This window comes from Caretta caretta, chromosome 20 (assembly GCF_965140235.1).
Source record: "Caretta caretta isolate rCarCar2 chromosome 20, rCarCar1.hap1, whole genome shotgun sequence".
NCBI classification, from domain to species: domain Eukaryota; kingdom Metazoa; phylum Chordata; order Testudines; family Cheloniidae; genus Caretta; species Caretta caretta.
In genome coordinates, this window is record NC_134225.1 from 23,349,759 (window position 1) to 23,375,446 (window position 25,688).

Genomic DNA, 25,688 nt, shown 5'->3' on the forward strand with positions numbered 1-25,688 from the left:
GTTCTGGGAAGGGTTTTGCCCTTTCCAGGTGCACGGGTGACAGAGGGGCAGGTCCTTTCTGGGTATGCCATGTAGACTGGTGCCAATCGGTGCCACCCCTGCCCAAAGCGGAAGAATCAGCAGCGGCTACTCAGAGGTGCAGGGGCCTGAGGCTGGATTTGGCTCGTGGTGCCTGGGTTTGGTTTTAATCTAAACTTTGAATGATTCAGGGTCACCAACATCGGGAGGTTCCTGCCCTGCTTAGAATTGAGCTGCGCCCACCCCAAACGCCCCGGCTCGTTCCATGCAGGGGACACAGACGAGTTAGCTCCCTAATGAGCTGGGGCTGGCTGCAAACCAGCAACCGACAAGGGAAAGGGCCCGTGTCCCACTGCGGGGCCCCTCGAACGCCCGTGAGCAATACTAAGCGTCATTAACAATGACTAATGCCCGGAGCTGAGACAGGCTTGGTGCTTTACCGTGCCAAGCGCTAACTCCTCCATGGGCGCCCACGGGGGCTGCTCCAGGGTGGGGGGTCGTGAGCCGCACACAGAACAGAAGGTGCCCAGAGAGTCGGTTTATTTGACCCCAACAAAACCAAGAACCAACGTGAGCCACGGGGGAGCATGGTGTGACCTGGGCGTCTGGACTGGCCCCGCGGTAAATGTAACGGCCCCAGGGCCCAGGAAAAACGCTGGAACTGGGGAAAGCTGAAAAGAACTGAAATTTCCAAGTGTTTCTTCAGCAGGGCTCAAAATGGAACAATTTCAAATTAAAAAAATCAGATTTTTGGAATGGGTGAAATTTTGAAATTCGCACACGCCCTGTTGTGCCAGACACGCGTGCACACGGGCACCGGGGCGAGACACCCTGGAGAGCTGCGGCCCGGCTTGGCTCCTCTGCTCGGTCCCAGCCCACCAGCCGGGGCACATCAGGGAAAGGGCCGTGACCCCACCGGCCCCCAGAACCAGTTCCCCGCGGTGAGGGCTTCGGGCTCTGTCACGGGGTCCCCGGGCGATGCTCTGGAACGGCTCCCCATGAAGCCAGGCAGGACTCTGGGGAAGTCTCCTCTCTGGGAGCAGCCTGTCTGCAGGACTCACAGCTCACCCGGCTTCCACCTTCCTGGGTCTGACCTCGGAGCATTCAGCCTCCTCTGCCCCTCCGTGCGCTTCCCACAGCGAGTCCGCCCATGCGGGGTCCTGGGGAAGCCAGAGGGTCCTGCCCCCCAACTCCGCAGTCAGACGTGACTCTCAGCCAGCCAGTAAAACAGAAGGTTTATTAGACAACACGAACAGGATCTAAACCAGAGCTTGTAGGTGCAGAGAACAGGACCCCTCAGCTGGGTCCATTTTGGGGGGCAGTGAGCCAGATAACCCCGTCTGCCCTTCACTCCATGTCCCCAGCCAGCCCCAAACTGAAACTCCCTCCAGCCCCTCCTCCCCTGGGCTTTGTCCTTTCCCGGGCCAGGAGGTCACCGGATTCCTTTGTTCTCCAACCCTTTAGCTCTCACCTTGCAGGGGGGGAAGGGCCCAGGCCATCAGTGGCCAGGAAACAGGGTGTCGGCCATTCTCTGTGTCCAGACCCCTGCACACACCTGCCCTCTAGGGCTCTGCAAGGATCATACACCCTTATCCCACCCCCTAGAGACTTAAGAACTGCACAGGGGAAACTGAGGCACCCCCAGAATATTCGGAGGAAACATTAAGAACAGTCCCACTTCGTCACAGGCTCACACACCTCTGGGCTCCTCCTTCTCCTCACCCAAAGCTTCAGGCCCATCACTGCCCAGCGCTTCCCCCTGCCCTGAGTCGCCCTCCCCACCGTGGGCTGGCGGGGGCAGCCCTGGACCGCAGCTGCCCCGGGCCGCAGCTACGACTTCATGAAGCGTCTTCTTACAAGCCACAGGCCTGCGCCGCCGAGAACCGAAATCACCCCCAGCACCGCTACGATTATCATGATCCCGTGCCTTTGCTCAACTGTAGGCAGGAGAAACAGGAGTCAGGGGGGAGCCCCAGCTTGCCTCCCTCTCCCCCTCCCTCCCCCCCAGAGCCCGGGTGCCCCTTACCCCAGCCCCACAGAGCCTGGGTGCCCCTTTGTCCCCCCCCCCCACAGGGCACAGGTGTCCCTGAGCTGCCTCCCCCCGCACAGGGCCTGGGTGCCCCTGAGCTGCCCCCCAGCACACACAGGGCCTGGGAGCCTCCCTGCCTGCCGTCCCCAGCCGCCCCTCCCGGGGCACTGCGGGACACGGTAGCCCTGTCTCGGTGGCCCCCAGCCAGTCCTTGCTGTCTGCCCTGACAAGAAGGGGGTCAGACCAAGCCGGCAGGGCTGGGGACCCTGCCCCAGACAGAGACCACCCCCCGGCCCAAGGAATAGCCACCGCCAGGACCCACAGACACGTCACGAGGGAGCCAGTGACCGAGGCAGGCCTGGAGCCCGTGGCTCCGGGTCCCAAGCTGGGACAGTGCTCCCAGCCTTGGGCCCGGCTCTGGGGGCTGGCACGGAGCCCCTCCACAGAGGGGAAGGAAGGAGCCCTGGCCCCCAGGGGTCTGGTGCAGCTTCCGCACCCCCTGCTCAGCCCTTCACGCGGCCGGGAAGGAGGAATGGCCAGGGAAAGCCAATAGGACACCACTGCCCGCACCTATGCTGATGTTCACGTGCCCTGAGCTGGCCCCGTATCTGTTCTGTGCCAGGCACTGGTAGGTCCCGCTGTGGGCGCGCTGGGCCGAGTGCACCGTCACTGTCCGGCGGCGGTCAGACAGCTCCACGCTGGCGTTGGAGGGCAGATCCCAGAGCAACTCGGGCAGGGGGTTCCCCTCGGCGCTGCACCGCACCGTGAAGTTAGCGCCGACGCCGAACTCCAGCTGCTCCACGGAGATCTTCACGCTGTGGGGCAGGGCTGGGAGGGCAGGGGGAGGGCAGGGGTCAGCAAGGATGGGCCGGTTGGGAGTAGGCCTGGGGGGGGCTGATCCCCACCTCCCACCCATGTGCCCCACACCATCAGGCTTGCCCCGGTTTTCTCCTGGCCGCCCTGCCAAGGGGGCGATGGGTATCACTGTCCCGGCGCTACTGTGGGAGCAGTGCTGGGAGTCGGGGCTCCAGGGTCAGAGTCCCAGCTCGGGGTGGGATCAGAAAAGGGAACCCTGCTGGGGCTGCTGCAAAGGGAGGGGGGTCTAGTAGTTATAGGCAGGTCTTGGGAGCCAGGACTCCTGGGTTCTATCCCTGGCTGTGGGAAGTAATTTTGTTTCTTATTTCCATGGTCACAGAAAGACTCAAAAAGAAATAGCAAAAAAAATTTAAGTAGATCAGAAGCAGGAAGCCTGCTAACAACCAGTGGGTCCGCTGGATGATCGAGATGCTAAAGGAGCACTCAAGGACAATAAGGTCCTTGCAAAGAAACTAAATGAATTCTTTGCATCGGTCTTCACGGCCAAGGATGTGAGGGAGATTCCCAAACCTGAGCCATTCTTTTTAGGTGACAAATCTGAGGAACTGTCCCAGATTGAGGTGTCATTAGAGGAGGTTTTGGAACAAACTGATAAATTAAACAGTAACAAGTCACCAAGACCAGATGGGATTCACCCAAGAGTTCTGAGGGAACTCAAATGTGAAATTGCAGAACTACTAACTGTGATCTGTAACCGATCATTTAAATCAGCTTCTGTACCGAATGACTGAAGGGGAGCTAATGTGATGACAATTTTTAAAAAGGGCTCCAGAGGAGACCCTGGCAATTACAGGCCGGTAAGCCTGACTTCAGTACCGGGCAAACTGGTTGAAACGATAATAAAGAACAAAATTGTCAGACACATAAATCAACATAATTTGTTGGGGAAGAGTCAACATGGTTTTTGTGGAGGGAAATCATGCCTCACCAATCTACTAGAATTCTTTGAGGGGGTCAACAAACATGTGGACAAGGGGGATCCAGTGGATACAGTGTACTTAGATTTTCAGAAAGCCTTTGACAAGGTCCCTCACCAAAGGCTCATAAGCAAAGTAAGCTGTCACGAGATAAGAGGGAAGATTCTCTCATGGAACAGTAACTGGTTAAAAGACAGGAAACAACGGGTAGGAATCAACGGTTAGTTTTCCGAATGGAGAGAGGTAAATAGCGGTGTCCCCCAGGCGTCTGTACTGGGCCCAGCTCTATTCAACATAATCATAAATGATCTGGAAAAAGGGGTAAACAGTGAGGTGGCAAAATTTGCAGATGATACAAAACTACTCAAGAGAGTTAAGTCCCAGGCAGACAGTGAAGAGCTACAAAAGGATTTCGCAAAACTGGGTGACTGGGCAACAAAATGACAGATGAAATTCAGTGTTGATAAGTGCACAGTAATGCACATTGGAAAACATAATCCCAACTATACCTCTAAAATGATGGGGTCTAAATTAGCTGTAAACACTCAAGAGAGGGATCTGGGAGACACAGTGGAGAGTTCTCTGAAAACATCCGCTCACTGGGTAGCAGTCGTCAAAAAAGCGAACAGAATGTGGGGAATCATTCAGAAAGGGAGAGATCATAAGACAGAAAATGTCACATTGCCTCTATAGAAATCCATGGTACAAATCCAGTATTCATCCTTGAATCCTGCGTGCAGACGTGGTCACGCCATCGCAAAAGAGAGCTAGTGGAATTGGAAAAGGTTCAGAAAAGGACAAAGAAATTATGAGGGGGATGGAACGGCTTCTGTATGAGGAGACATTAATAAGACTGGGAATTTTCAGCTTGGAAAAGAGACGACAAAGGGGGAATATGACAGAGGTCTGTAAACTCATGCCTGGTGTGGAGAAAGTAAATGAGGGAGTGTTATTTACTCTTCATAACACAAGAACTAGGGGTCACGCAATGAAATTAACAGGCAGCAGCTTTAAAACAAACAAAAGGAAGTATTTCTTCACACAACGCACAGTTAACCTGTGGAACTCCTTGCCAGAGGATGTTGTGAAGGCCAAGACTATAACAGGGCTCAAAAAAGAATGAGCTAAGTTCCTGGACGATAGGTCCATCAATGGCTGTTAGCCAGGATGGGCAGGGACGGTGTCCCGAGCCTCTGTTTGCCAGAAGCTGGGAATGGGCGACAGGGGATGGATCACTGGGAGATTCCCTGTTCTCGTCATGCCCTCCGGGGCCCCTGACACTGGCCGCTGCCGGCAGACAGGACACTGGGCTGGAGGGACCTTTGCTCTGACCCAGTCTGGCCGCTCTGAAGTTCTTATGGTCAGGAAGCGGCACGCTAAGGACTTAGCGCACTGATCCCCACTTGCAGTAACCGAACAGCTCCTCACCCCAGACCTGCAGGGTGGCCCTGGTGCTGTAATTCAGCACCTGGGGGCCCACGCGGAGCCAGGTCTGGCACACGATTTCCTGCCCGTGCTGTGTGGGCTGTGCCACGAAGCTGTACCCCACGGCTGGGCTGCCGCGGCTCTCGCTGAGGGTGCTGCCCCCGCTGCTCAGGGTGACGTTGATGTCGGAGGGGCTGGAGCCGGACACAAGGCTGGAGACATTGCAGGTGATTCGCTCCTGGCGACCAGCCACCATCTCAGCTCCCAGGTGGATCTCGGGGGGTGAGAATCCTGTGCAGGGGGGAGGGGGAAACAGAGGGGAATTGACCTTCCTGAAGCTTCTCCCTGCATATAACAGGCCAGGGGCTCTGCCTTCTTGTAAAGACTGTGCTTGGTGTCCGGGGAGCCAGGACTCCTGGGTTCCATTCCCAGGGGTGGGAGGGGACTGTGGGGGCTGGTGGTTAGAGCCGAGGGAGCTGGGAGGCAGGACTCCTGGGTTCCATTCCCAGGCTGGGAGGGGACAGTGCAGGCTGGTGGTTAGAGCAGAGGGAGCTGGGAGGCAGGACTCCTGGGTTCCATTGCCAGGGGTGGGAGGGGACTGTGGGGGCTGGTGGTTAGAGCAGAGGGAGCTGGGAGGCAGGACTCCTGGGTTCCATTGCCAGGGGTGGGAGGGGACTGTGGGGGCTGGTGGTTAGAGCAAAGAGAGCTGGGAGGCAGGACTCCTGGGTTCCATTGCCAGGGGTGGGAGGGGACTGTGGGGGCTGGTGGTTAGAGCAGAGGGAGCTGGGAGGCAGGACTCCTGGGTTCCATTGCCAGGGGTGGGAGGGGACTGTGGGGGCTGGTGGTTAGAGCAGAGGGAGCTGGGAGGCAGGACTCCTGGGTTCCATTGCCAGGGGTGGGAGGGGACTGTGGGGGCTGGTGGTTAGAGCAAAGAGAGCTGGGAGGCAGGACTCCTGGGTTCCATTGCCAGGGGTGGGAGGGGACTGTGGGGGCTGGTGGTTAGAGCAGAGGGAGCTGGGAGGCAGGACTCCTGGGTTCCATTGCCAGGGGTGGGAGGGGACTGTGGGGGCTGGTGGTTAGAGCAGAGGGAGCTGGGAGGCAGGACTCCTGGGTTCCATTCCCAGCTGTGGGGGGAGCCGGTGCTGGGAGCAGAGTGCTGGGAATCCAGACTCCTGGGTTTTACTCTTTGCACTGACTTCTAGTTCTTGGAAAAGTCCTTCCCCTCCCCATGCCCCGTATCCCGTCCGCAGCACTGGGCACACCCCACCGGGAAGGGGCGGCGCTGGGGGGGCGAGTGAGCGCGCGGTTAACCCTCAGCGTACGGTACACGTGGAGCCTGGCTTTTTCGATGATGTTCGTGGAGGTGACGTAGCACTGGGGCTCCAGGTCCCACACCGCGAGGCTGGAGATGTGCAGAGACGCCCAGCCGGGTCCCTCGTTTGTCACCTTCGGCACCGACGTCTCCCAGCCCAGGTGGGCGAGAGTGGAACAGGTGCTGCTGCAGTTCAGAACCACGTGGCCCCGGAACGCCACCACCGGCTCCTTGGGCACGATGTTCAGGCCGCATGGGTCCAGGTACACTGGGGAGCAGGGCAAGAATCAGGCAGGCTCCCCCCAGCCCACGTGGCCACAGCAGCTCTCTGGGGACACCACGTGGGCCAGACCAGGCTCCCCCCATGGACCTCCCAGGCTCAGCAGCTGGCCCCACAGCCCAGGCCTCCCTTTGGGGCATCGGCCTGCGGCTCCAGCTGCAGGGCTGGTTGGGGGTTGGGGGTGGGGTGACAGCTGCATGTAGCCCCAGAGCGTGAGGAAATACCAGATCTAGGGGGGCCTTGGCAGCCTTCACCCCCCTCCTCCCGCCTTGTGATACAGCCGTTAATTAGCTGGGCCCTGGGCTGTTTTATCCCCAGGAGCCCGCCTCAGGGATGCACAAGGGGGCAACATGCCCGGCAAAGTGTTGGTCACAGTTCAGGGCAACTTCACCTGTGTTTGCCCCCCCCACCCTGTGGTCCAGCAAGGGCACTGCACTCGGGTCCCGGCTCCTCGGGCATCAGATCCGAATAGTGTGGGGGTGCCTCAGTTTCCCCTATGCAGTTCTTAAGTATCTAGGTGGTGGGATAAGGGTGTATGATCGTCACAGAGCCCTAGAGGGCAGGTGTGTGCAGGGGTCTGGACACAGAGGATGGCCGACACCCTGTTTCCTGGCAACTGATGGCCTGGGCCCTTCCCCCCTGCAAGGTGAGAGCTAAAGGGTTGGAGAACAAAGGAACCAGGTGACCTCCTGGCCCGGGAAAGGGACAAAGCCCAGATGAGTGGGGGCTGGATGGGGAGTCAGTTGGGGGCTGGCTGGGGACATGGAGTGAAGTGCAGACATGGTTGTCTGGCTCACTGCCCTCCCCCCAAATTAACCCAGCTGAGGGGTCCTGTTCTCTGTACCTACAAGCTTTGTTTTAGACCATGTTCCTGTGGTCTAATAAACCTCTGTGTTACTGGCTGGCTGAGAGTCCCGTCTGACTGCGGAGTTGGGGGGCAGGACCCTCTGGCTTCCCCAGGACCCCGCCTGGGCGGACTCACTGGGCGAAGCGCACGGATGGGCAGAGGAGTCTGAATGCTTCGAGGTCAGACCCAGGAAGGTGGAGCCGGGTGAGCTGTGTGTCCTGCAGACAGGCTGCTCCCAGAGAGGAGACTTCCCCAGAGTCCTGCCTGGCTTCCTAGGGAGCAGTTCCAGAGCATCGCCCGGGGACTCCGTGACAGGGGGAAATGACATCATGGGGGGACCTCACTCTCCCTACAACACCACACCTGGAAACACCTGATCAATAAAGACTGAACGGGGGGGAATGATGGTCCCAGGTTAAAGGGATTTCTAGCCTGTGTGTGAAAACCTGAGAAAGCCAAGGCAGCTTGTGCTTTAAGAATCTGCCAGCCTGTTTATCACTCAGGTGAGAATTTGCTCATTAATATCCTATCGAGTGTGTTAAGCTCAGTTTGCTGTTTTGTTTATTTACTACGTAATTTGTTTTGCTCTATTTGCTTTCACTTACAATCACTTAAAATCTATCTTTTGTATTGAATAAACTTATTTTTGTTTTGTCTAAAACCAGTGTGTGGGTGTAATAACTCGGGGCAGAAAGCTGTTGTGTATTTCCTCTCCACATTGAGGGAGGGGGCAAATTTCATGAGCTTGCACTGTACATTTCTCTGTGCAGTGCAAGACAATATCATTTTGGGTTTACACTCTGGGGTAACTGCAGCTGGGTGTGTCCCTACTTGTATGTGTGCTGGTAAAGTGCAGGCTGGAGCCTGGGAGAGGGCTTGGCAGGCTAGTCACAGCAGTACAGTGTAAAGGGAGGCCAGGCTGGTGGGTCAGGGGGGCTCAGTGGTACCCCAGTTCCAGGTAGCACCCCAGGGGGAACCTGTCATAGGCGTCTTGGCCCCAAATACAAGCTACTCCCCCGGCCCTTCCTAGCGCTGCTATTCTGCAGGTGAAAGCGCTACAGAGAAGACAGAGAAACGAAAGGACCGGCACAAGCGTCCTGGAGACCACCCCATGCAGTCCTGCAAGCCCCACCCCGCACTCAGAACAACAAGCACCCGAGTGACAGGTCAATCTCCACTGTACACCGCTCGGGTCTTTGGTCTTCAGAGTCTGGGAACAGCTAGTCAGCCGGACAGTGATTCTTTGCTCAGGACGTAGCCTCTGAAAGTTGGGTCTGCAGGTGGGAATTTGCTTCCCACCCATCCCCAGCTATTTTGTGGGAAACCCACTGAATTTTTCTTATCCCCAAAGTCCCTTTTTGTCTGGCACATAGTTTAAAATTGTCCTTTGATGCTCAGCCCACTTCTGAGGTCTACACTGCCCCTGTTGCCCAGCGAGAGATGCTACAGACATCCCACACCAATATGCAGACTTGGCATTTCCACGCCAATGGACCTCCCCCCAAGCTGTTTAAACTTGATTCACTCAGCGTGACGCAAGACCCAGCAGAAAATTGCCAGTCGCATCCCAGGGACGGCTCGGCCTTTCTTTGTAAATTGGGGGGGTTGGTGGTGACGTTACAAAGAAACCAAGAATAAAATCATTACAAATAACGAGTCAAAGCTAAGGGTTGTGGCTCGGCTGTAACCCACCAATCAGATCTGGGTCTTACCTACGGGTCTGAAAATATTAACTTTTTAGCCTCCCCCGGGCTCGGGTTAGGAACGGGGGCTGGAAGCCCACGGGGCAGCATGCCAGCTGGCAGAGTGCTGAGCAGGAGGTTCTGTTTCCTGCCTTAAGCCTGACCTAGGAGAAGTAATTTCCCCTTTATGGGGTTGTTTTCCTCCTTCAGTCTCTGGGAGCTTGTTGCAGTTGGACTGGTTCTCACACTGCTTCTGCACTGTGCCCGGCACAACAGGGCCCCGATTCCAGCCAGGGCTGGTGGGTGCTACCGGAATATGCTCCATCAATCTCCCCAGTGCAGAGAATCACAACCTCCAGCCATCACTAGTGCTTGGGAGGGGCCCGCAGCCAGCACAGAGCCATTCTGCCAAATGCTTTTGCCAGCCTGGGAGCGTCTCTGCTACTCTCAGGGTTTGTGTTTCAAAGCCGGCCGGCCGGCCCTGATGCTCCCTCCCCTGCAGCATCAGCCGCAGCCCGTGGGGCGCTCGGTCTAGCCCTTCGGAGCCCCTGCTCTGTGGGAGGCACCCGTCAGGGCTCGCCTCACCCCGTCTGTGCACAGTGCGAGCCGTGACAACATTGCGGTTCCAGCCAGGTCCCGGTGCCCCTCTCCAAATTACCCCGTCCCGGCTCCAGAGCTAACGGCACAAGCTGGCACCTGCCAGGTAGGTTCAGCGGCTCTGGCGCGTGGCACGGCGACACGACGGGCAAGTTGGGAAGAGAAGGTTGAACCCACGCTCGACCGCTCATCTTCCAATTCCCCAGCCTTGCGGCCTGAGCTCCGGCCAGCCCCCTGCCAGCGGACCGGAGACCTCGCAGCTTACCCAGAGGCAGGCAGCGGAGCAGAGCCAGTGTTGTCAGGCCAAGACAGAGGCAGCGACCTGTCATCCTGCACCAGGAGAACCGTGCGCCTGGAGCGGAGCGGGCCTGTGCGCCGAGTCCACCCGCAGGGCAGGCCCCACCCCTTCCTGCTCCGCGGTGGGCCCCACGTCCTGGCGTGCTCTCCCTGCTCTCTGCGAGCGACCAGCCCAGCTGCTAGGGGCAATCCCTCGAGGCCCAGGCAGGCTGGTCCCAGTGATGCTGCTCCTTGGGGCTGGCACAAGATGGGTTCAAGCCACCTTGGCACTCCCCACCCCGCAGACTCAATGCTGCTCTGACCCTCTTGTCACGGAGTGTGGGGGAGTCCAGGCCCTGCACCCCTCTTCCTGGGATCCACTGAGACTCTCAGCCAGCCAGTAAAACAGAAGGTTTATTGGACAACAGGAACACAGTCCACAACAGAGCTTGTGGGTACAACCAGGACCCCTCAATCACATCCTTCTGGGGGAGCAGGGAGCTTAGACCCCAGCCCTGGGGTTCCCTGTGTTCCTCCCCCCAGCCTCCAAACTGCCCACTAAACTCACCCCGCAGGTTCCCTGCTTCAGCCTCTGTTCACATTCCTGGGCAGAGGTGTCACCTCCCCCTCCCCCTCCTGGCTCAGGTGACAGGCTCTCAGGTCTCCCATCCCCAGGGCACATTCCCAGGTCAACACTCCCCCCTCCCTGCTGAGTCACATCGTCACATCTCTCCCCCCTTCGAGACTGAACTGAGCGGGGTCACTGTGACCAGTGACCTGGGGAAGTTCGGGGCCCCCTCTCCGGGACAGCGCATCCGCTATCAGGTTGGCACTTCCCTTCACGTGGACCACGTCCATGTCGTAATCCTGCAGGAGCAGGCTCCATCTCAGGAGCTTGGCGTTGGCTCCTTTCATCTGGTGCAGCCAGGTCAGGGGCGAGTGGTCGGTGTACACGGTGAAGTGCCGCCCGAAGAGATAGGGCTCTAGTTTCTTGAGGGCCCACACCATGGCCAGGCACTCCTTCTCGATGGCCGCGTAGTGTTGCTCCCGGGGTAGCAACTTCTTGCTCAGGTCACGTTGGTCCCCTCGAGCGGGTCGGAGGGTCCCGACGCCAGGCGTTCCCCTTGGGAGGGGGTTCTCCCTATTTCCCCGCTGGGAGGCCCCCTGGTGACTCACTCTCTGCATCGGGGGGGGCCTGTTCTTTTGGGACTCCTCCCGGCTACCCCCTGACCGACTGTTCACAAACTCGTCGGCCAGCTGCCCTGCGTGCTGGGGGTTCTCGAGCTTTTTGTCCACCAACCACAGCCTCAGGTCGGAAGGGCACTGTTCATACAGTTGCTCCAGTACAATTAGGTCAAGCAGGTCCTCTTTAGCTCGGGCCCCCGCTGTCCACTTGCGGGCATACCCCTGCATCCGGTTGGCCAGTTGTAGGTAGGTGACCTCAGGCGTTTTACGCTGACTCCGGAACCTTCTCCGGTACATCTCGGGGGTCAGCCCAAACTCACGGAGCAGGGCCTGTTTGAACAGTTCATAGTCCCCTGCCTCCGGCCCTGTCATCCGGCTGTACACCTCCACGGCTTTGGGGTCCAGTAAGGGGGTGAGAAACTGGAGCCTGTCTGCAGGGTCAACCCTGTGCAGCTCACAGGCATTCTCAAAGGCCGTCAGGAAGCTATCTATGTCCTCCCCCTCCTTACGCTGGGCCAGGAAGCACTTATCAAAGTTCCTTGCAGTCTTGGGTCCCCCCTCACTCACCACAGCCGGGGCCCCACTGCTCTTCAGCCTGGCCAGCTCCAGTTCGTGCTGTCTTTGTTTCTCCTTCTCCTGACGCTCCCTCTCCTTCTCCTCCTGCTCATGTTGACGTTGTTTCTCCTTCTCCTCCTGCTCATGTTGACGTTGTTTCTCCTCATGTTGACGTTGTTTTTCATGATCCTCCAGCTCCCTCATTTTCATCTCCCTCTCCCATTCCAGCCGCCTCCGCTCCAGGGATGGGGAGCTCCGCCGGGAGGATCCCCTGCTGGGTGCTGGGGTCAGGGTGCCCTCGGTATTCGCTGGGCTTCCCCCAACCCCTCCCCCAGACATAGGTAGGAAGGGTCTCGGGATGTCCTCGGCAGCAGTCTGACCCCTCCCAGCCCGGTCAGGCCCCAGGGCCCACGCTGCGTCTGCCGGGCGGCTCCCCTCAGGGATAGGGATCGGGTCATCCAAGCGATCCCTCTCCTCCAACTGGGCAATCAGTTGTTCCTTGGTGGACCTCCCGATGCGCAGCCCCCTCTGCCTGCACAGCTCCACCAGGTCACTCTTAAGGCGTTTAGCGTACATCTCCCTGCTGGCCACTCGCAGGCCGGGCAGCTTCCCACGGTTTCCAGGAAAAGCCCTTAGTGTGCCAGTCCTTCTTGAGGTCACCACCTCTTTGCCAGGGTCGAGCTGCAGACTCCTCCGCCCCTGGGACTGCTCGCTGCAATCCCCCGGGGGACCCTGTTACTGCAAAAGTCTTTCTCTCTGGTCACACATTCCCAGGGGTTAACCGCCCCCCGAAACCGTCTCTGAATCTTCAGCACGCCTGGTCCCCGTCAATTCCCCTTCGTTTTACTGTTCCCCAGTCACTTACTGCAGGAAGCGCCGTTCACGGGGTGCAGTAGATCCCACCGCTGCCACCAGTTGTCACGGAGTGTGGGGGAGTCCAGGCCCTGCACCCCTCTTCCTGGGATCCACTGAGACTCTCAGCCAGCCAGTAAAACAGAAGGTTTATTGGACAACAGGAACACAGTCCACAACAGAGCTTGTGGGTACAACCAGGACCCCTCAATCACATCCTTCTGGGGGAGCAGGGAGCTTAGACCCCAGCCCTGGGGTTCCCTGTGTTCCTCCCCCCAGCCTCCAAACTGCCCACTAAACTCACCCCGCAGGTTCCCTGCTTCAGCCTCTGTTCACATTCCTGGGCAGAGGTGTCACCTCCCCCTCCCCCTCCTGGCTCAGGTGACAGGCTCTCAGGTCTCCCATCCCCAGGGCACATTCCCAGGTCAACACTCCCCCCTCCCTGCTGAGTCACATCGTCACACCTCTGCTTCCCCCGGGCGAGCAGAGACTGGGCACCGTGCGTGCTGGCTGTGCACCCCTCTGCCTCCCGCACCAGGAGCTGGGTGCAGGCCTGTATGTCCACTCCACACTGGGCTGGGAGGTGACTCATAGGGGGCATTTCCACCCCTTTTATGCTGCCCAAGCGGCATCAGCCCCCAGTCTCCCCAAACTGCAACTCAATCCCCATGGTGCCGATGCCTCCGGCCTCTCAAGGGGACGCGACCTCCCCACCCCTGTGGTGCATCCCTGGGGGAGCCAGATGCTGCCCCCTCCCTGAGATCCATGCCGTGACCCCTTAAAGGCAGTGAAGTATCCGAGACCTTTCCACCCGGGCAGATGTCCTGGCTCTAACTCAGCCCCCTCTCTTTGGCTTCAGCTGCATACAGGCTTCTACTTCACTTCCTGTCCCAAACTGCGGGGCAGTCTTGTTGTGCAGCTGTCATGCTCCACCCCAGAGGTGGCTGCATTTCCCTGGTGAGGGAAAGGACCCGGTCAGCCCCTCCCCTGAGGTTGGGGAGCCTTGAGTTCTTTTTCTAAAACCACCAATAAAGGGCAAAGCTGCTTCTTATCACACACTGCCACAGCAGCTTCTGCAAGAACAAACATGATGACAGCATCACATGGCCCGGATGTGTGAAAATCTTGGCTAACACCATTAGGCAGACACAAGGGTCTGTCAAAGGAGGCCAGTTGCACCCTTGAGAGCAAGGGGAGGGGTTCCAGTCTGGCCTTGGCCAGGTCACTTGTTGCCTGCAGTCTGTTCACATGGCCCTACACACAGCCTCAGAAACCCAGCTGCAATGGTGATGGGCACCAGTGTAAGAAGCCAGGTGCCCGGATGATGAATCAGAGGTGTCTGTATAGGGGGCGGGGGGGGGGGGGGATTGTATAGTCTGTATGGAGAGGTTTCAGAGCAACAGCCGTGTTAGTCTGTATTCGCAAAAAGAAAAGGAGTACTTGTGGCACCTTAGAGACTAACCAATTTATTTGAGCATGAGCTTTCGTGAGCTACAGCATCCGATGCAGTGAGCTGTAGTTCACGAAAGCTTATGCTCAAATAAATTGGTTAGTTTTTAAGGTGCCACAAGTCCTCCTTTTCTTGTATGGAGATAGGCAGTTCTGGGGAGAGACGGAGTGACATCCAGCTGTTTAACTCTGACTTGCCCCTCTGTGTTCCGCACCTCCACCGCGGCATGGCCCTGTGTCGCGTGCACGGCGCTGGCTGTGGTAATCTGGGTCTGTTGCTCTCTGTGGCTGCCTTTCCTCTGGGGAAAAAACCAGTCTTCAAACAGGCACCGAAAGCAGCAGAAGGGAGGGGCTGGGCCCTGCGTGGACACTCCAGACCTGCTGCGACCAACCTGGCTTTCTGGAGTTCCCAGCCCAGCTGCCCGGGGCCTGAGACTGCCAGAAGGAAGGTGCTGGAAGATCATCCTGCCTGAGGTTAAAGTGTTCTGGCCTCGTGCTCAGGGAGATGGGCTGCAACTCCAGGAACCCGGTGCCTTGTCCTGCCACAACCCCTGGAGCCGGATTGTCAATGGGGAGCTCAATGGGGAGGCGTGGGGGCTCAGCCCATGGGAAAATCCAGCCCTTTCAGTCTCTCTGGGCTCTAGTTCCCCATCTGTAACATGGGGAGAACGGCCCTGCCTTGTCCTGCCACGAGCTCTCCGGGGCTGGGACGGTCTCTCCAGGCCCCTGCTTCTCAACCCATGGCCCGCTGGTGGCCCAATCAGCACACAGCTGCCGTCGACGTGACATCCTCAGGGCCATACAGGCAGGATATTGTGTGGATGCAGCCCACAATGGTAAATCAGTTGAGAAGCACTGATCTGGGCAGCGCCCGGCACAACAGGGCCCCGATCTCGGTCTGGGCAGCGCCCGGCATGATGGGGCCCTGATCTCAGTCGGGGCAGCGCCTGGCACCACGGGGCCCTGATCTTGGCTGGGGTCGGGGCAGCGCCCAGCATGACGGGGCCTGATCTCGGCCAGGGGCTGGGGGTGCTATTGTAATACACCTAACAGTAATTTAACAAGGCAGCCTTGCATGGTGAACGCCGGGTACGCAGAGGCTGGAAGGGGACAGGACGATGGCATCGAACGTGTCGTTTTTTAAAACTGCACAGAAGCCACCAGGAAATCGCGGTTCTGAGCCAAAGAAAACAGACCCAGGGCCTGTTCCTGCCCCCTTGCCCCAGGCAGGATCCGGGGTAACTGCACAGACGAGGGAAGCACAAGCAGACTCTGGCACCAAAGGCCTCCCATAAGCCGTGTGCTCAGACCCAGGCAGGAAGCTGCAATCCGCAGTCACACAGCAGAGGAAGGGCCCAGCACTTTCCGCTCAGCGCACTGGTCTCCCTGAAGCTCCAGGAGCGGCTGCTGGGGGGGGGGGGAGGGGAAGAGGCGGGCGATGCCCCGGAGCTGAGCAAGGGGCGGTGGGGTTGGAGGGAGCATGGATGTACCCACAAGCCTGCCCAGGCTCCAGCAGTAGTCGGCGTGACACAGCACAACCAGGAACAGAAACCAGCAGCCCTGGCCTCCTCCACTGCCAGAACATGTGTGAGAAGCGGGACCAGGCCCCGCAACCAGGCCCGGCTGGCAGCAGGGTGCGATTGCAGGCTTGAGAGATCCCATCTCACTTGTGGGGGGCGATGGGCCAGCGTGTTACACGAGCAGGCCTGGAGGCGGCACGCTGGTTTGTGATTGTAGGGTCTCAGAGAGGACAGGCTGCGGGCAGCAGTGTGTTATTGTAGGGCCTCTTGTGAATGCTACACAGGCGGGTTTGTGATTGTAGGGTCTCCTCCCCCCGGTTTGTTATCATAGGGTCTCCTCACCCACCAGTTGGTTATTGCAGGGTCTCCTAAGCACTGACCTGCCGCTGTTCATTATCAGTATTTTACAGAAGGGTTCCAGAGCATGAATTCTTTAGAAACTTCAACTCCTGCGGATAAGGAACAAGGTCCACCCAAGAGGAACTAGCCCTTGGGAGTGACTGTGGGTGCAGCTCTAGGTGGCATGACTCAGCCCAGCCTCCACCCTGCCCCGGGCAGGCGCTGCCCTCCTGCTCTGCGTGGAAAGCTTGCCCAGCCTGCCCTGGCTGCACGCGTGATGCTCCGTCTGTCTCCCACACACCATGCCTCCTGCACCTGAAACAGGTCTGCCCTTCGGCCTCACGGTGCAGGGGATCATTAACCTCACCCCTGCTGTGAGCTTTGCCTGGGGGGCCTGGTGGGCAGGGCTCCCGCCTGCCTGGCATGGGTAGCATCACAGAGCAGGGAAGCCTAGGGGCTGGGGGACATGTGGGGCAGGGATGCTGTGCAGACTGGCTCAGCCAGCAGTGATGCGGGGGGTGGGTCCTGAGACTAGGCACTCACCCTTCGCATGCCCGGGGGGGCCAGCCCTTATGCTTGGGGTTCGAGCTGCCCTGGCCTGAGCCCCCCCACCCGTGACAGACATGGCCTTTCCCAGCACCCGCGGTACCTGGTGTGACACGGCACCTCAGAGTAGCATCCTGGACCCCACATGTGACGATGTGACTCAGCAGGGAGGGGGGAGTGTTGACCTGGGAATGTGCCCTGGGGATGGGAGACCTGAGAGCCTGTCACCTGAGCCAGGAGGGGGAGGTAACACCTCTGCCCAGGAATGTGGACGGAGGCTGCAGCAGGGAACCTGCTGGGTGGGTTTAGTTTTTCAGGTTGGGGCTGGGGAGAGGAACACAGGGAACCCCAGGGCTAGGGTCTAAGCTCCCTGCTCCCCCAGAAGGACGTGATTGAGGGGTCCTGGTTGTACCCACAAGCTCTGTTTTGGACTGTGTTCCTGTTGTCCAATAAACCTTCTGTTTCACTGGCTGGCTGAGAGTCTCAGTGGATCCCAGGAAGAGGGGTGCAGGGCCTGGACTCCCCCACACTCCGTGACACCACATATCCCCCAGTCTTGTAATGAGGATCTGTGGTGTACTAAGCATGCCTGGTGAGGTGTCATTGAACATTAATAACCAGTTGGATTGTACGTGTTGTCACTGCATGCGAGGGTCTGATGCACTGCTGTGTGTGTTACTGAAATCCCCTGTGAGGCTGGGAACACCCACAGCCAGCCTTTCAGGTACAAGGGAGCAGCCAGACAGCAGTTAATGGCTCATCAACACCCATCAAGGAAGGAATCCACCGTCCTAGAGACTGTGTGCAACGGAGACGCCCGACCAACGGGGACTGACCAACTCCCACCTCACTGCATAGACCTTTCCAGCACGCTGGAGGGAAGTGATGTCATCACTTGGCCTCACTCCCCACACAACTCAACACCTGAAAACATGGCTGGAGGCAAAGACCGAACTGGGGGAGGATGGTCCCAGCCTGTGTATTGAGGATCTGTGACCTGTTTGTACCATCGGTCAGGGTGAGACATGGCTTGAGTCATCTCCTGCTTAGCTTGCAGAACTTGGACTGCAAATTTATTTTTGTTTCTTAAGTAACCCACTCTGATCTCTACGCTTGGTACTTGTAATCACTTGAATCTCTCTCTGTGCAGTTAATAAATCTGCTTTATATTTTACCTACAACAGGGTGTTTTGGTTGAAGAGCTTGGGAAATCTCAGCTCACTTTACAAAGGCTGGTGCGCGTCCTCGCCACATCGAGGGAGGGGCAGACTGGGTAATGAACTTACGCTGGCCAGGCTTCTGACCAGGGCAAGACAGAACAGCTCTGGGGTGCACGGCTGGGGAGGAATTGGCTGGAGCCTTCTGTTGTTGGTTCAAGTGACTGGGAGATCGTTCGTGTACCGCAGCTGGGCGTGTCCCTGCTTGTGGATGGCTGTGTAAATGCAGTGCCTGTCAGAGGCTGGTAACTTGACAACAGCATCACAGGGTAAGAGGGGAGACCCCAGGCTGCTCAATCAGCAGTCACACAGCAGAGTCTCTCTGGGCTCAACACTCCCACAATCCAGGCTGCACCCCGGGGACACCGTCACACCTGGACAAACCCAGCTCCATCCGCGGCAGCCCCAAGGGCCAGACCAGTCCTCGCTCCCGCGCTGGCTGCTCCTGGCCTGCAGCCCCAGCATAGCACACGGGTTGCGTGGCCACGTGCCACATGCAGGGTGAGGCCCCCCGGGGACTGCGCTCCTGCTCGCTTCCTCCCCTCCCCTAGTTTAGGGTAAACCCTTCGGGCAAAAGGGAAACACCCCCCCGGGCTGGCAGCCCCTGCCCGGAACGCTGAGCTCGGGCGCCCTGGCGCCCCAGCCCCACAGAAGGCAGGACAAGCCAGCACCAGGCAGTGCAAGAGCGGCAGCTCTTTAATGGCCGTGCATCGGCAGGATGGGCTGTTTAACAGTCATGCTCCCAGCAAGCAGAAGGCAGCCCCCCCTGCCCCCCCCAAGGGCACGGCCCAGCCTCTCTCCTGTCCACCGGGCAGCGAACAGTCACTTCCAAGCCACTTTGCGGCCCCCAGCTGCATTGTGGGAGGGCAGCGGGAAGCTGCCTCGGTGCCAGTCCCCTTTCCGCATGCGCTCAGTGGGGCCAACTCACTCAACGAGCTAGCCGCCCAAGAGGCCTCCCTGCGGCGGGCGCCGTCCCTCGGGGCTAGGGGAAGTCGCTGTAGGGCAGCCGGAAGGGGTACAGGGCGGTGTAGCGGGAGTCATGCCACAGCAGCTTCTCCTCCAGGAAGGCGAGCGTGTCCAGCGTGAGCACCAGCGTCTCGTGCTTGAGCATACTGTGCACATTGAGACCTGCGAGAGACCCAGGGCGGGGTCAAGGCGTGCCCAGCCCAGCCAGACTCTGGGCGGTGCAGGGTAGCCCAGCACCCCCTGACCACATGGCAGCTCCTGCGATGGTTCCTGACCCCTGCGGACTTCCTCCCCTCTCTGGCTGTGCACATTGTTGTGTGCTGACATACAGTCCCCACTCCCCACCCCAGAGCCAGCTGCATCTCAACACCAGGCCAGGGATCCCTCTATAAACAGCCTCCACGCCCCAGCCCAGAGCCAGCTGCATCTCAGTGGGTGAGGGGATTCTCCCCCCACCCACGCCGGGATGAGAGTCATGGAGGGCTGGTGCTTGCGGTACTGCAGGCGGGGGACGAGGTGAGGGCCAGGAGTACGAACTCCCCTTACAGGGCAGTATGCAGCAGGGAGGGAAGGCACCGCATCCCGCAGGCCAGGGCTCTCGTGAACACCCCCAGCCTGGGCCACTCTGGGAGGCCAGCGTGGTGACTTTGAGGGGCCACCCCCCGCCCCCTCCAGCACTCACCTAGGGCTGGCACCAGGGTGATGGTTTTCAGGCTGGCTGCTGCCTTCATGATGTTCTCTGGCATCTTGTTGCTGGAACAGAGGCAGAGAAGGAATCGTGAGCTCAGCCCCAGGCTGCCCCGGGGACTCCCCCCCCATGCCCGAGACCCTCCTCGAGGCTGCAAGCCAGCCGGGTGCATTGGCACGGGGCAGCAAGGAGACCAGTTCCCACTTCTCTTGGGGAAGGCTGCGAGTGCTAACCCCAGACCCCACCCCTGCAGCGCTCCCAGATCTCTTGACAGCAGGGGGCGCTCTTCCCCAGCGCTCTCCTCTCCCGCCAGGCCCCCAGATCGCGCCCTCTGCTGGGTGTCTGGGATTTACGGTTCTCCTTGGCTGAGGCCAGAGAAGGAGGCGCCGCATCTCCCCCCACCCACTCCCACTCACACGTCGACAATCAGCACGGACTGGCCCCAGTGCCTGTATTGCGCTAGGTCTGCCAGGTACTGGGGGTCACAGGTCGGCATGTCCAGGCCATCCACAATGTGCAGGTTGTCCTGGAAACACAAAACACGCTCGGTACCTTTCAGCTGCTTTACCCCCCTGCCACCATCCCCCGGAACCAGGGTGACCCCCGCATCCCCCCTCCAAGCCAGCTGAGGCCCTTCCCATCCCTGAGCCAGCCAGACCCACCCCCTTCAGCTGGCTAGGAAAGGACCTTCTAGGAAGGGGTCACAATCCCTCAACCTCCTAGTTACCAAGTGACCAGAACGCCTGGCAACAGGGCCCTGCATCTGGCTGAATGAGATCCTGGGGACCCCAGCCCACCCCTCTTCTATCTGTGAGCAAGCCAAGGGATTGTACACACAGCAGGCCAGGGCAAGAGCAGGGGCCAGAACCCAGGAGTCCTGGTTCCCAGTCCCCCTGCCCAATCTAACCCAGTCCCATAGCCAGGGACAGAAGCCAGGAGTCCCAGTTCCTATACCCCCCCAATCTAACCCAGTCCCATAGCCCGGGACAGAACCCAGGAGTCCTGGCACTCCACCCACCCACCCACCCACACACACACTAACAAGCCCAGCGGCCCACGAGGGCCCTGTACACAGACAGTCCCACACGCGCTACCTGCATCAGCTTGGCCGTCAGCGCCACCTTGAGGCCCAAGACCCGCACTTTCATGGGCAGCATGTAGTAGTAGCTGGTGGGGCCCCTGGGGCCATGGATGATGCCGCCTGGAAGGGAGAGGCAGCGGGAGGTCAGGAGGGATCAGTGCCCGGAGGCGGGGGCTAGGAGGCTGCATTCTATATGGCTAGGAGGCCACCTTAGATTCAGGGGCACAACAGGCTCTGCCCTGAGCAGCCCCCCTGCTCCCATACTGCCCTGCACTGACTCCCCATCCAGGGAGCCCGGCCCGGCGCCCCGCCCCCTGCTGAACCCACACGCGCTGCGGCAGCGCCCCCAGGCAGCACCAGTCATGGGCTCCGTGGCCCCGTCTGCGCCCTGGCACACGAACAGGAGCAGGGCCCAGAGTCACGCAGCTTCCAGGGCCCTGTCTCCGTTTGCCCCCTGCCCCTCACCCGGCGTCAGGGTCAGCCCAGCCTCTGCCCAGGTGCGGGCAGAACACACGAGGACTGGGAGCCACTCACCACCGCGCCAGAGAGGGGAGCGGATGCTGCCGTGCCTGGCCCGGCCGCTACCCTTCTGCGCCCAGGGCTTCTTGCCGCCACCGCGCACCTCCGCTCGCGTCTTCACCTTGGCATAGCTCTGAAAGGAGAGTGCGGGTCAGAGCGCCCAGCGGGAGTGAGCACCTCGGACCCGCCTGACCCAACATGCCCCCACTCAATGGGGGAAACTGAGGCACAGGAGAGGGACTCATCCGACGCCACACAGAGACGGGGATTGAACCCAAGAGTCCCGACTCCTAGGCCCCCACCTCTAACCACTAGATCCTGCTCCCTCCCGGTGCTGGGAACAGAACCCAGCTGTCACTGGCCTGTGGGCACTCTCCAGCCCCCTCCTCAGACTGAGAAGCTGTCATTCCTCTCAGGTCCCCACCCCCTGGCTCTGTACACACTCACTATCCTCTTGTAGTTCCTCTGCCAGACTGCGACCGAGTGCAGAATGTCGACCCTGCAGAGGGAAAGCACAGAGAGCAGGGGGTTGGCACAGGCTGGGCTGAGTGAGACAGCAGGCGCTGTGTGTCTGGGGAGCACGCAGCAGGGGGCAGAGCGGCAGCTTAACAAGCAACATCGGGGAGCGAACACCCCAGGGTTTCAGGATTTCTCTCTGCTCTGGGTTGAAATTAGCCCTGGCCAAAGGGACCGGCTCAGCAGCCCTGGGGACAGGATCCCTGTGTTTAAGCTCAAGGCCGGCACTTGGGTGATCCCCTGCGGGGGCCGAGAGCAGTTCTGTCCCCATTGTTCAGTTTGGCTGGCTTTATCTCAGCGCAAAGGTGACTGTGGGGCCCAGGCCAGAAAACAGCTTTGAGACAACACCACCTTCAGATCGGTGCTGACTCGGGGCCGGATCAGAGCCGGCACCCCTAGAGGGGAAAGGCCCCATGTCCCATCCCCTGTCCCCCTGAGCCAGCCAGCCCCCCTCCACCTTGGGGCCAGTTTGGAGCCTGACTTTCCTAAAGTGGAATGATCCTGCCCCATTTCCCCTGTGCTGGGGCTGAATTGGAACTGGTGTCCCCTTAAGTGGAATGGTCCCGTGTCCCATTTGCCCAACCCCCTCCGAGCCAGCCAGGCCCCCAGGTCGTTTGTCCAAAGGTTGACTTTGGTTACAGCAGCAACAGTAACAAAATCCTCTCTCCCTGTGTTGCCACGGCTCATTCGTCCTTAACCCAGACACTCCCCGGGCTGACGACTCGTCTCTGAACCGTACCGGGGCATTACTGCAAAGACATCGGGATGCAGGTCTGCTAGGCCCACATGTCTGTCATCATAGTGCCTCAGGGACTCCACCCAGGCCTGCATGGCTGTGCGGTGAGAGGGGATTGCAAGGCGGCAATCCCGGAGGACAGGGGCGCTGGAGGTCATCGGGGGCGGCTTTTCTAGGGGACACAAACAAAAGAGGTCTGAGCAGCCACTGCAGAGCCCGCATGCTTTGTGCAGCCACAAGCAGATCACAGCAGCCTCTGGCCAGGAATAACTGGCCCATTTTCAGCCCAGGGTACGTGATGGTCACAGTCTGTCCCGGTTAAACTGATCATCCCTGATTGACAACACATAACAAATCACTCTGCTAAGGCAGGTAGCAGAGGCCAGGTGCTCTTCTCCAGCAGAACCACAACCCACTGCATAATTCAACTCCAACAGCCAGCCAGGCACCATCACACACACAGCAAAGCAGACAACAGAGCGCCAGAGCAAAACTGGCTCTCTGGCCACCCTACGCTCGCTGGCCAGAGCTATCAAACACACCCAAGAGCACAGTCTGCCTGCAACAGTGACCAGGCAGCACCTGGATCTAGTGGCGAGGGCACAGGGCAGAGACACAGGAGACCTATTCCCACTGCTGCCCAGCTCGGTGACCAAGGGCAAGTCCCTTCGCCCCTCTGCGCCTCAGTTTCCCCTCTTGCCTTTGTCTGTTTAGACCGGGGCAATCAATAGACGGACTGCAGGCTAAATCTGGACCGCCAGATGCTTCTGAATGGACCCCAAAATCTTTTTATTTACTTATTATCATGATTGTTATGTTTGAATTATTTTATCTGGAGTCTGGACCTTGACTATATCTTGAACAAGAAACGTGGACCGTGACAACAAATAATTGACTACCCCGGTAGACTGTGAGCTCTTTGGGGCAGGGGAACACCTCTCACTCTGAGTCTGTGCAGCGCCCGGCATGTTGTGGGCCCCGACCCTCTGTCAGGGGCCTTTGCGGTGCCCATCACCGCAAGGGCCCTGAACCACAGTCAGGGTCTCCGGGTGCTACTGTAATACAAATAAACAACAGTACAAACCCCCCACCCCCACATCAGAGGATGAGCTGACCTCTAATGGAGGTTTGGAAGACACTTCCCCTGGGGGACGGTTATCCCACTGCTACTTCCTGCAGGGTCCCCCACCCTGCAGCAGCCAGTGCTGTCCACTGTCACACCCAGGAGACTAATCCAGCCGGCACCCCTGGCCTGTTCCAGCCGTCTGGGCCTTGCGCAATCCCTGCACTTCTGCTTCTCATGGCACCTGCGATATCATCTCAAACCCGGCCACCACACAGAGTCCGGGCACAGGAACCGCAGAGGCAGGATTTTAGAACCACGAACGGGACTCACCCGCCTGGGATGCGGCATCCTGCAGACGTGGGGAGGTTGCGGGAGCCTCGGGGCGCCCCGGCTGGCCAGACACGGTGGACAGAGCCTTGGAGAGGAAGGAAAGACAAGGGGAGGGAGGAGTCAAGCACAGAGCAGCGAGGGGAACGGCGCAGCGGTGGCAGTCGCACGTCGCACTGGTGCGGCCCCAGGCACCCTGCTCCAACGCTGCGCCGCCAGGGCCACCCTGGTCCTGGCGAGGGGGAAATCGCGCCCCTCGGCCCCACAGCTGCTGTCCTTGGAGCAGGGGGGGTTGCCTGCCGTATACGCTGCCCCTACAGGAGGGGGCTGCCAGCAGGGCCGGTCCCCGGCCGGCAGGACCGGACCAGCGCAGAGTTTGAACCCCGCGCTGGAGGACTTCGCTACATCGCCGGAGAGGGAGGCTCGGGGCGGGGGGCGCAAAGGGGCAGCCCCCTCCTCCCCGCCCACGGGGCGACGCCCTGCCCTCTGCCCCCCACAGGGCCCCATCACCCCCGAGCGCCCTCTGACCTTTGACCCCGAGAGCCCTCTGCCCCCCACAGGGCCCCATCACCCCCGAGCGCCCTCTGACCTTTGACCCCGAGAGCCCTCTGCCCCCCACAGGGCCCCATCACCCCCGAGCGCCCTCTGACCTCTTCCCTCTGACCCCCACAGGCCCTTTGACCCCGAGAGCCCTCTGCCCCCCACAGGACCCCGTCACCCCTGAGCGCCCTCTGACCTCTGACCCCCACAGGCCCTTTGACCCCGAGAGCCCCCTGCCCCCCACAGGGCCCCATCACCCCCGAGCGCCCTCTGACCTTTGACCCCGAGAGCCCTCTGCCCCCCACAGGGCCCCATCACCCCCGAGCGCCCTCTGACCTCCGCCCTCTGACCCCCACAGGCCCTTTGACCCCGAGAGCCCCCTGCCCCCCACAGGGCCCCATCACCCCCGAGCGCCCTCTGACCTTTGACCCCGAGAGCCCTCTGCCCCCCACAGGGCCCCATCACCCCCGAGCGCCCTCTGACCTCCGCCCTCTGACCCCCACAGGCCCTTTGACCCCGAGAGCCCCCTGCCCCCCACAGGGCCCCATCACCCCCGAGCGCCCTCTGACCTTTGACCCCGAGAGCCCTCTGCCCCCCACAGGGCCCCATCACCCCCGAGCGCCCTCTGACCTCCGCCCTCTGACCCCCACAGGCCCTTTGACCTCTGCCCCGCCCCCTTCGGCCCCCTCACCCGCGCGGCCGCGCCCCGGCCCCAGAGCCGGCTCCCAGCCCGGATCATGGCGCCCCGGCCCCGGCAAGAGGCGCCGCCGGCCCCACGTGAGCGCCCAGGAACGGCGGCGGCGGCGGCGGCGGGGGGTGAGACAGAGCCGCTTCCGGCGCATGCCGATGACGTATAGGGGGCGGGGCGCTCTCTCTGGGCTTCTAGGGGGCGGGGCTGAAGGCACTTCCGGTTGGCGGGAAGGGGGAGCGAAGCGGGGAGGGGAGGTGTTGGGGTAGCGCCCATCACGGGGGGGGAGCGGGGGATGGGGGAGGGGGAGCGAGGGATGGGGGGAGCGAAGGATGGGGGAGGGGGAGAGGATGGGGGAGCGGGGGAGGGGAAGGGGGGAGCGGGGGATGGGGGGAGCTGGGAAGGGAGATGGGAGGAGCGGGGGAGGGGGAGAGGATGGGGGAGCGGGGGAGGGGAAGGGGGATGGGGGAGCGAGGGATGGGGGAGGGGGAGAGGATGGGGGAGCGGGGGAGGGGAAGGGGGATGGGGGAGCGAAGGATGGGGGAGGGGGAGAGGATGGGGGAGCGAGGGAAGGGGGAGCGGGGGAGGGGGAGAGGATGGGGGAGCGGGGGAGGGGAAGGGGGATGGGGGAGCGAAGGA

The 25,688-nt window shown here is 60.2% G+C and overlaps 2 protein-coding genes across 3 annotated transcripts; both read right to left on the bottom strand.

Annotated features, from left to right (window-relative positions):
* Positions 1–1,236: 1,236 nt before the first annotated feature.
* LOC125627397 (vascular cell adhesion protein 1-like) lies at positions 1,237–10,397 on the bottom strand. Its single transcript, XM_048831479.2, has 5 exons — positions 10,249–10,397; positions 6,588–6,845; positions 5,269–5,556; positions 2,618–2,875; positions 1,237–1,955 (listed from the first exon to the last, which is right to left on the bottom strand). The coding sequence occupies exons 1-5, from the start codon at positions 10,310–10,312 to the stop codon at positions 1,849–1,851; spliced, it is 975 nt and encodes a 324-aa protein (XP_048687436.2). The 5' UTR covers positions 10,313–10,397; the 3' UTR covers positions 1,237–1,848.
* An 8,198-nt stretch (positions 10,398–18,595) lies between these two features.
* MRPL4 (mitochondrial ribosomal protein L4) lies at positions 18,596–25,192 on the bottom strand. 2 transcript variants are annotated; one of them, XM_075121427.1, is made up of 9 exons: positions 25,053–25,192; positions 23,825–23,909; positions 22,432–22,600; positions 21,624–21,675; positions 21,192–21,309; positions 20,671–20,777; positions 19,993–20,102; positions 19,571–19,641; positions 18,596–19,050 (listed from the first exon to the last, which is right to left on the bottom strand). In XM_075121427.1, the coding sequence occupies exons 1-9, from the start codon at positions 25,098–25,100 to the stop codon at positions 18,905–18,907; spliced, it is 906 nt and encodes a 301-aa protein (XP_074977528.1). In that variant the 5' UTR covers positions 25,101–25,192; the 3' UTR covers positions 18,596–18,904. The 2 variants fall into 2 exon arrangements, with proteins under 2 accessions (XP_074977528.1, XP_074977529.1); XM_075121428.1 differs by lacking the exons at positions 23,825–23,909; positions 25,053–25,192 and adding an exon at positions 23,544–23,744.
* Between the last annotated feature and the right edge of the window lie 496 nt (positions 25,193–25,688).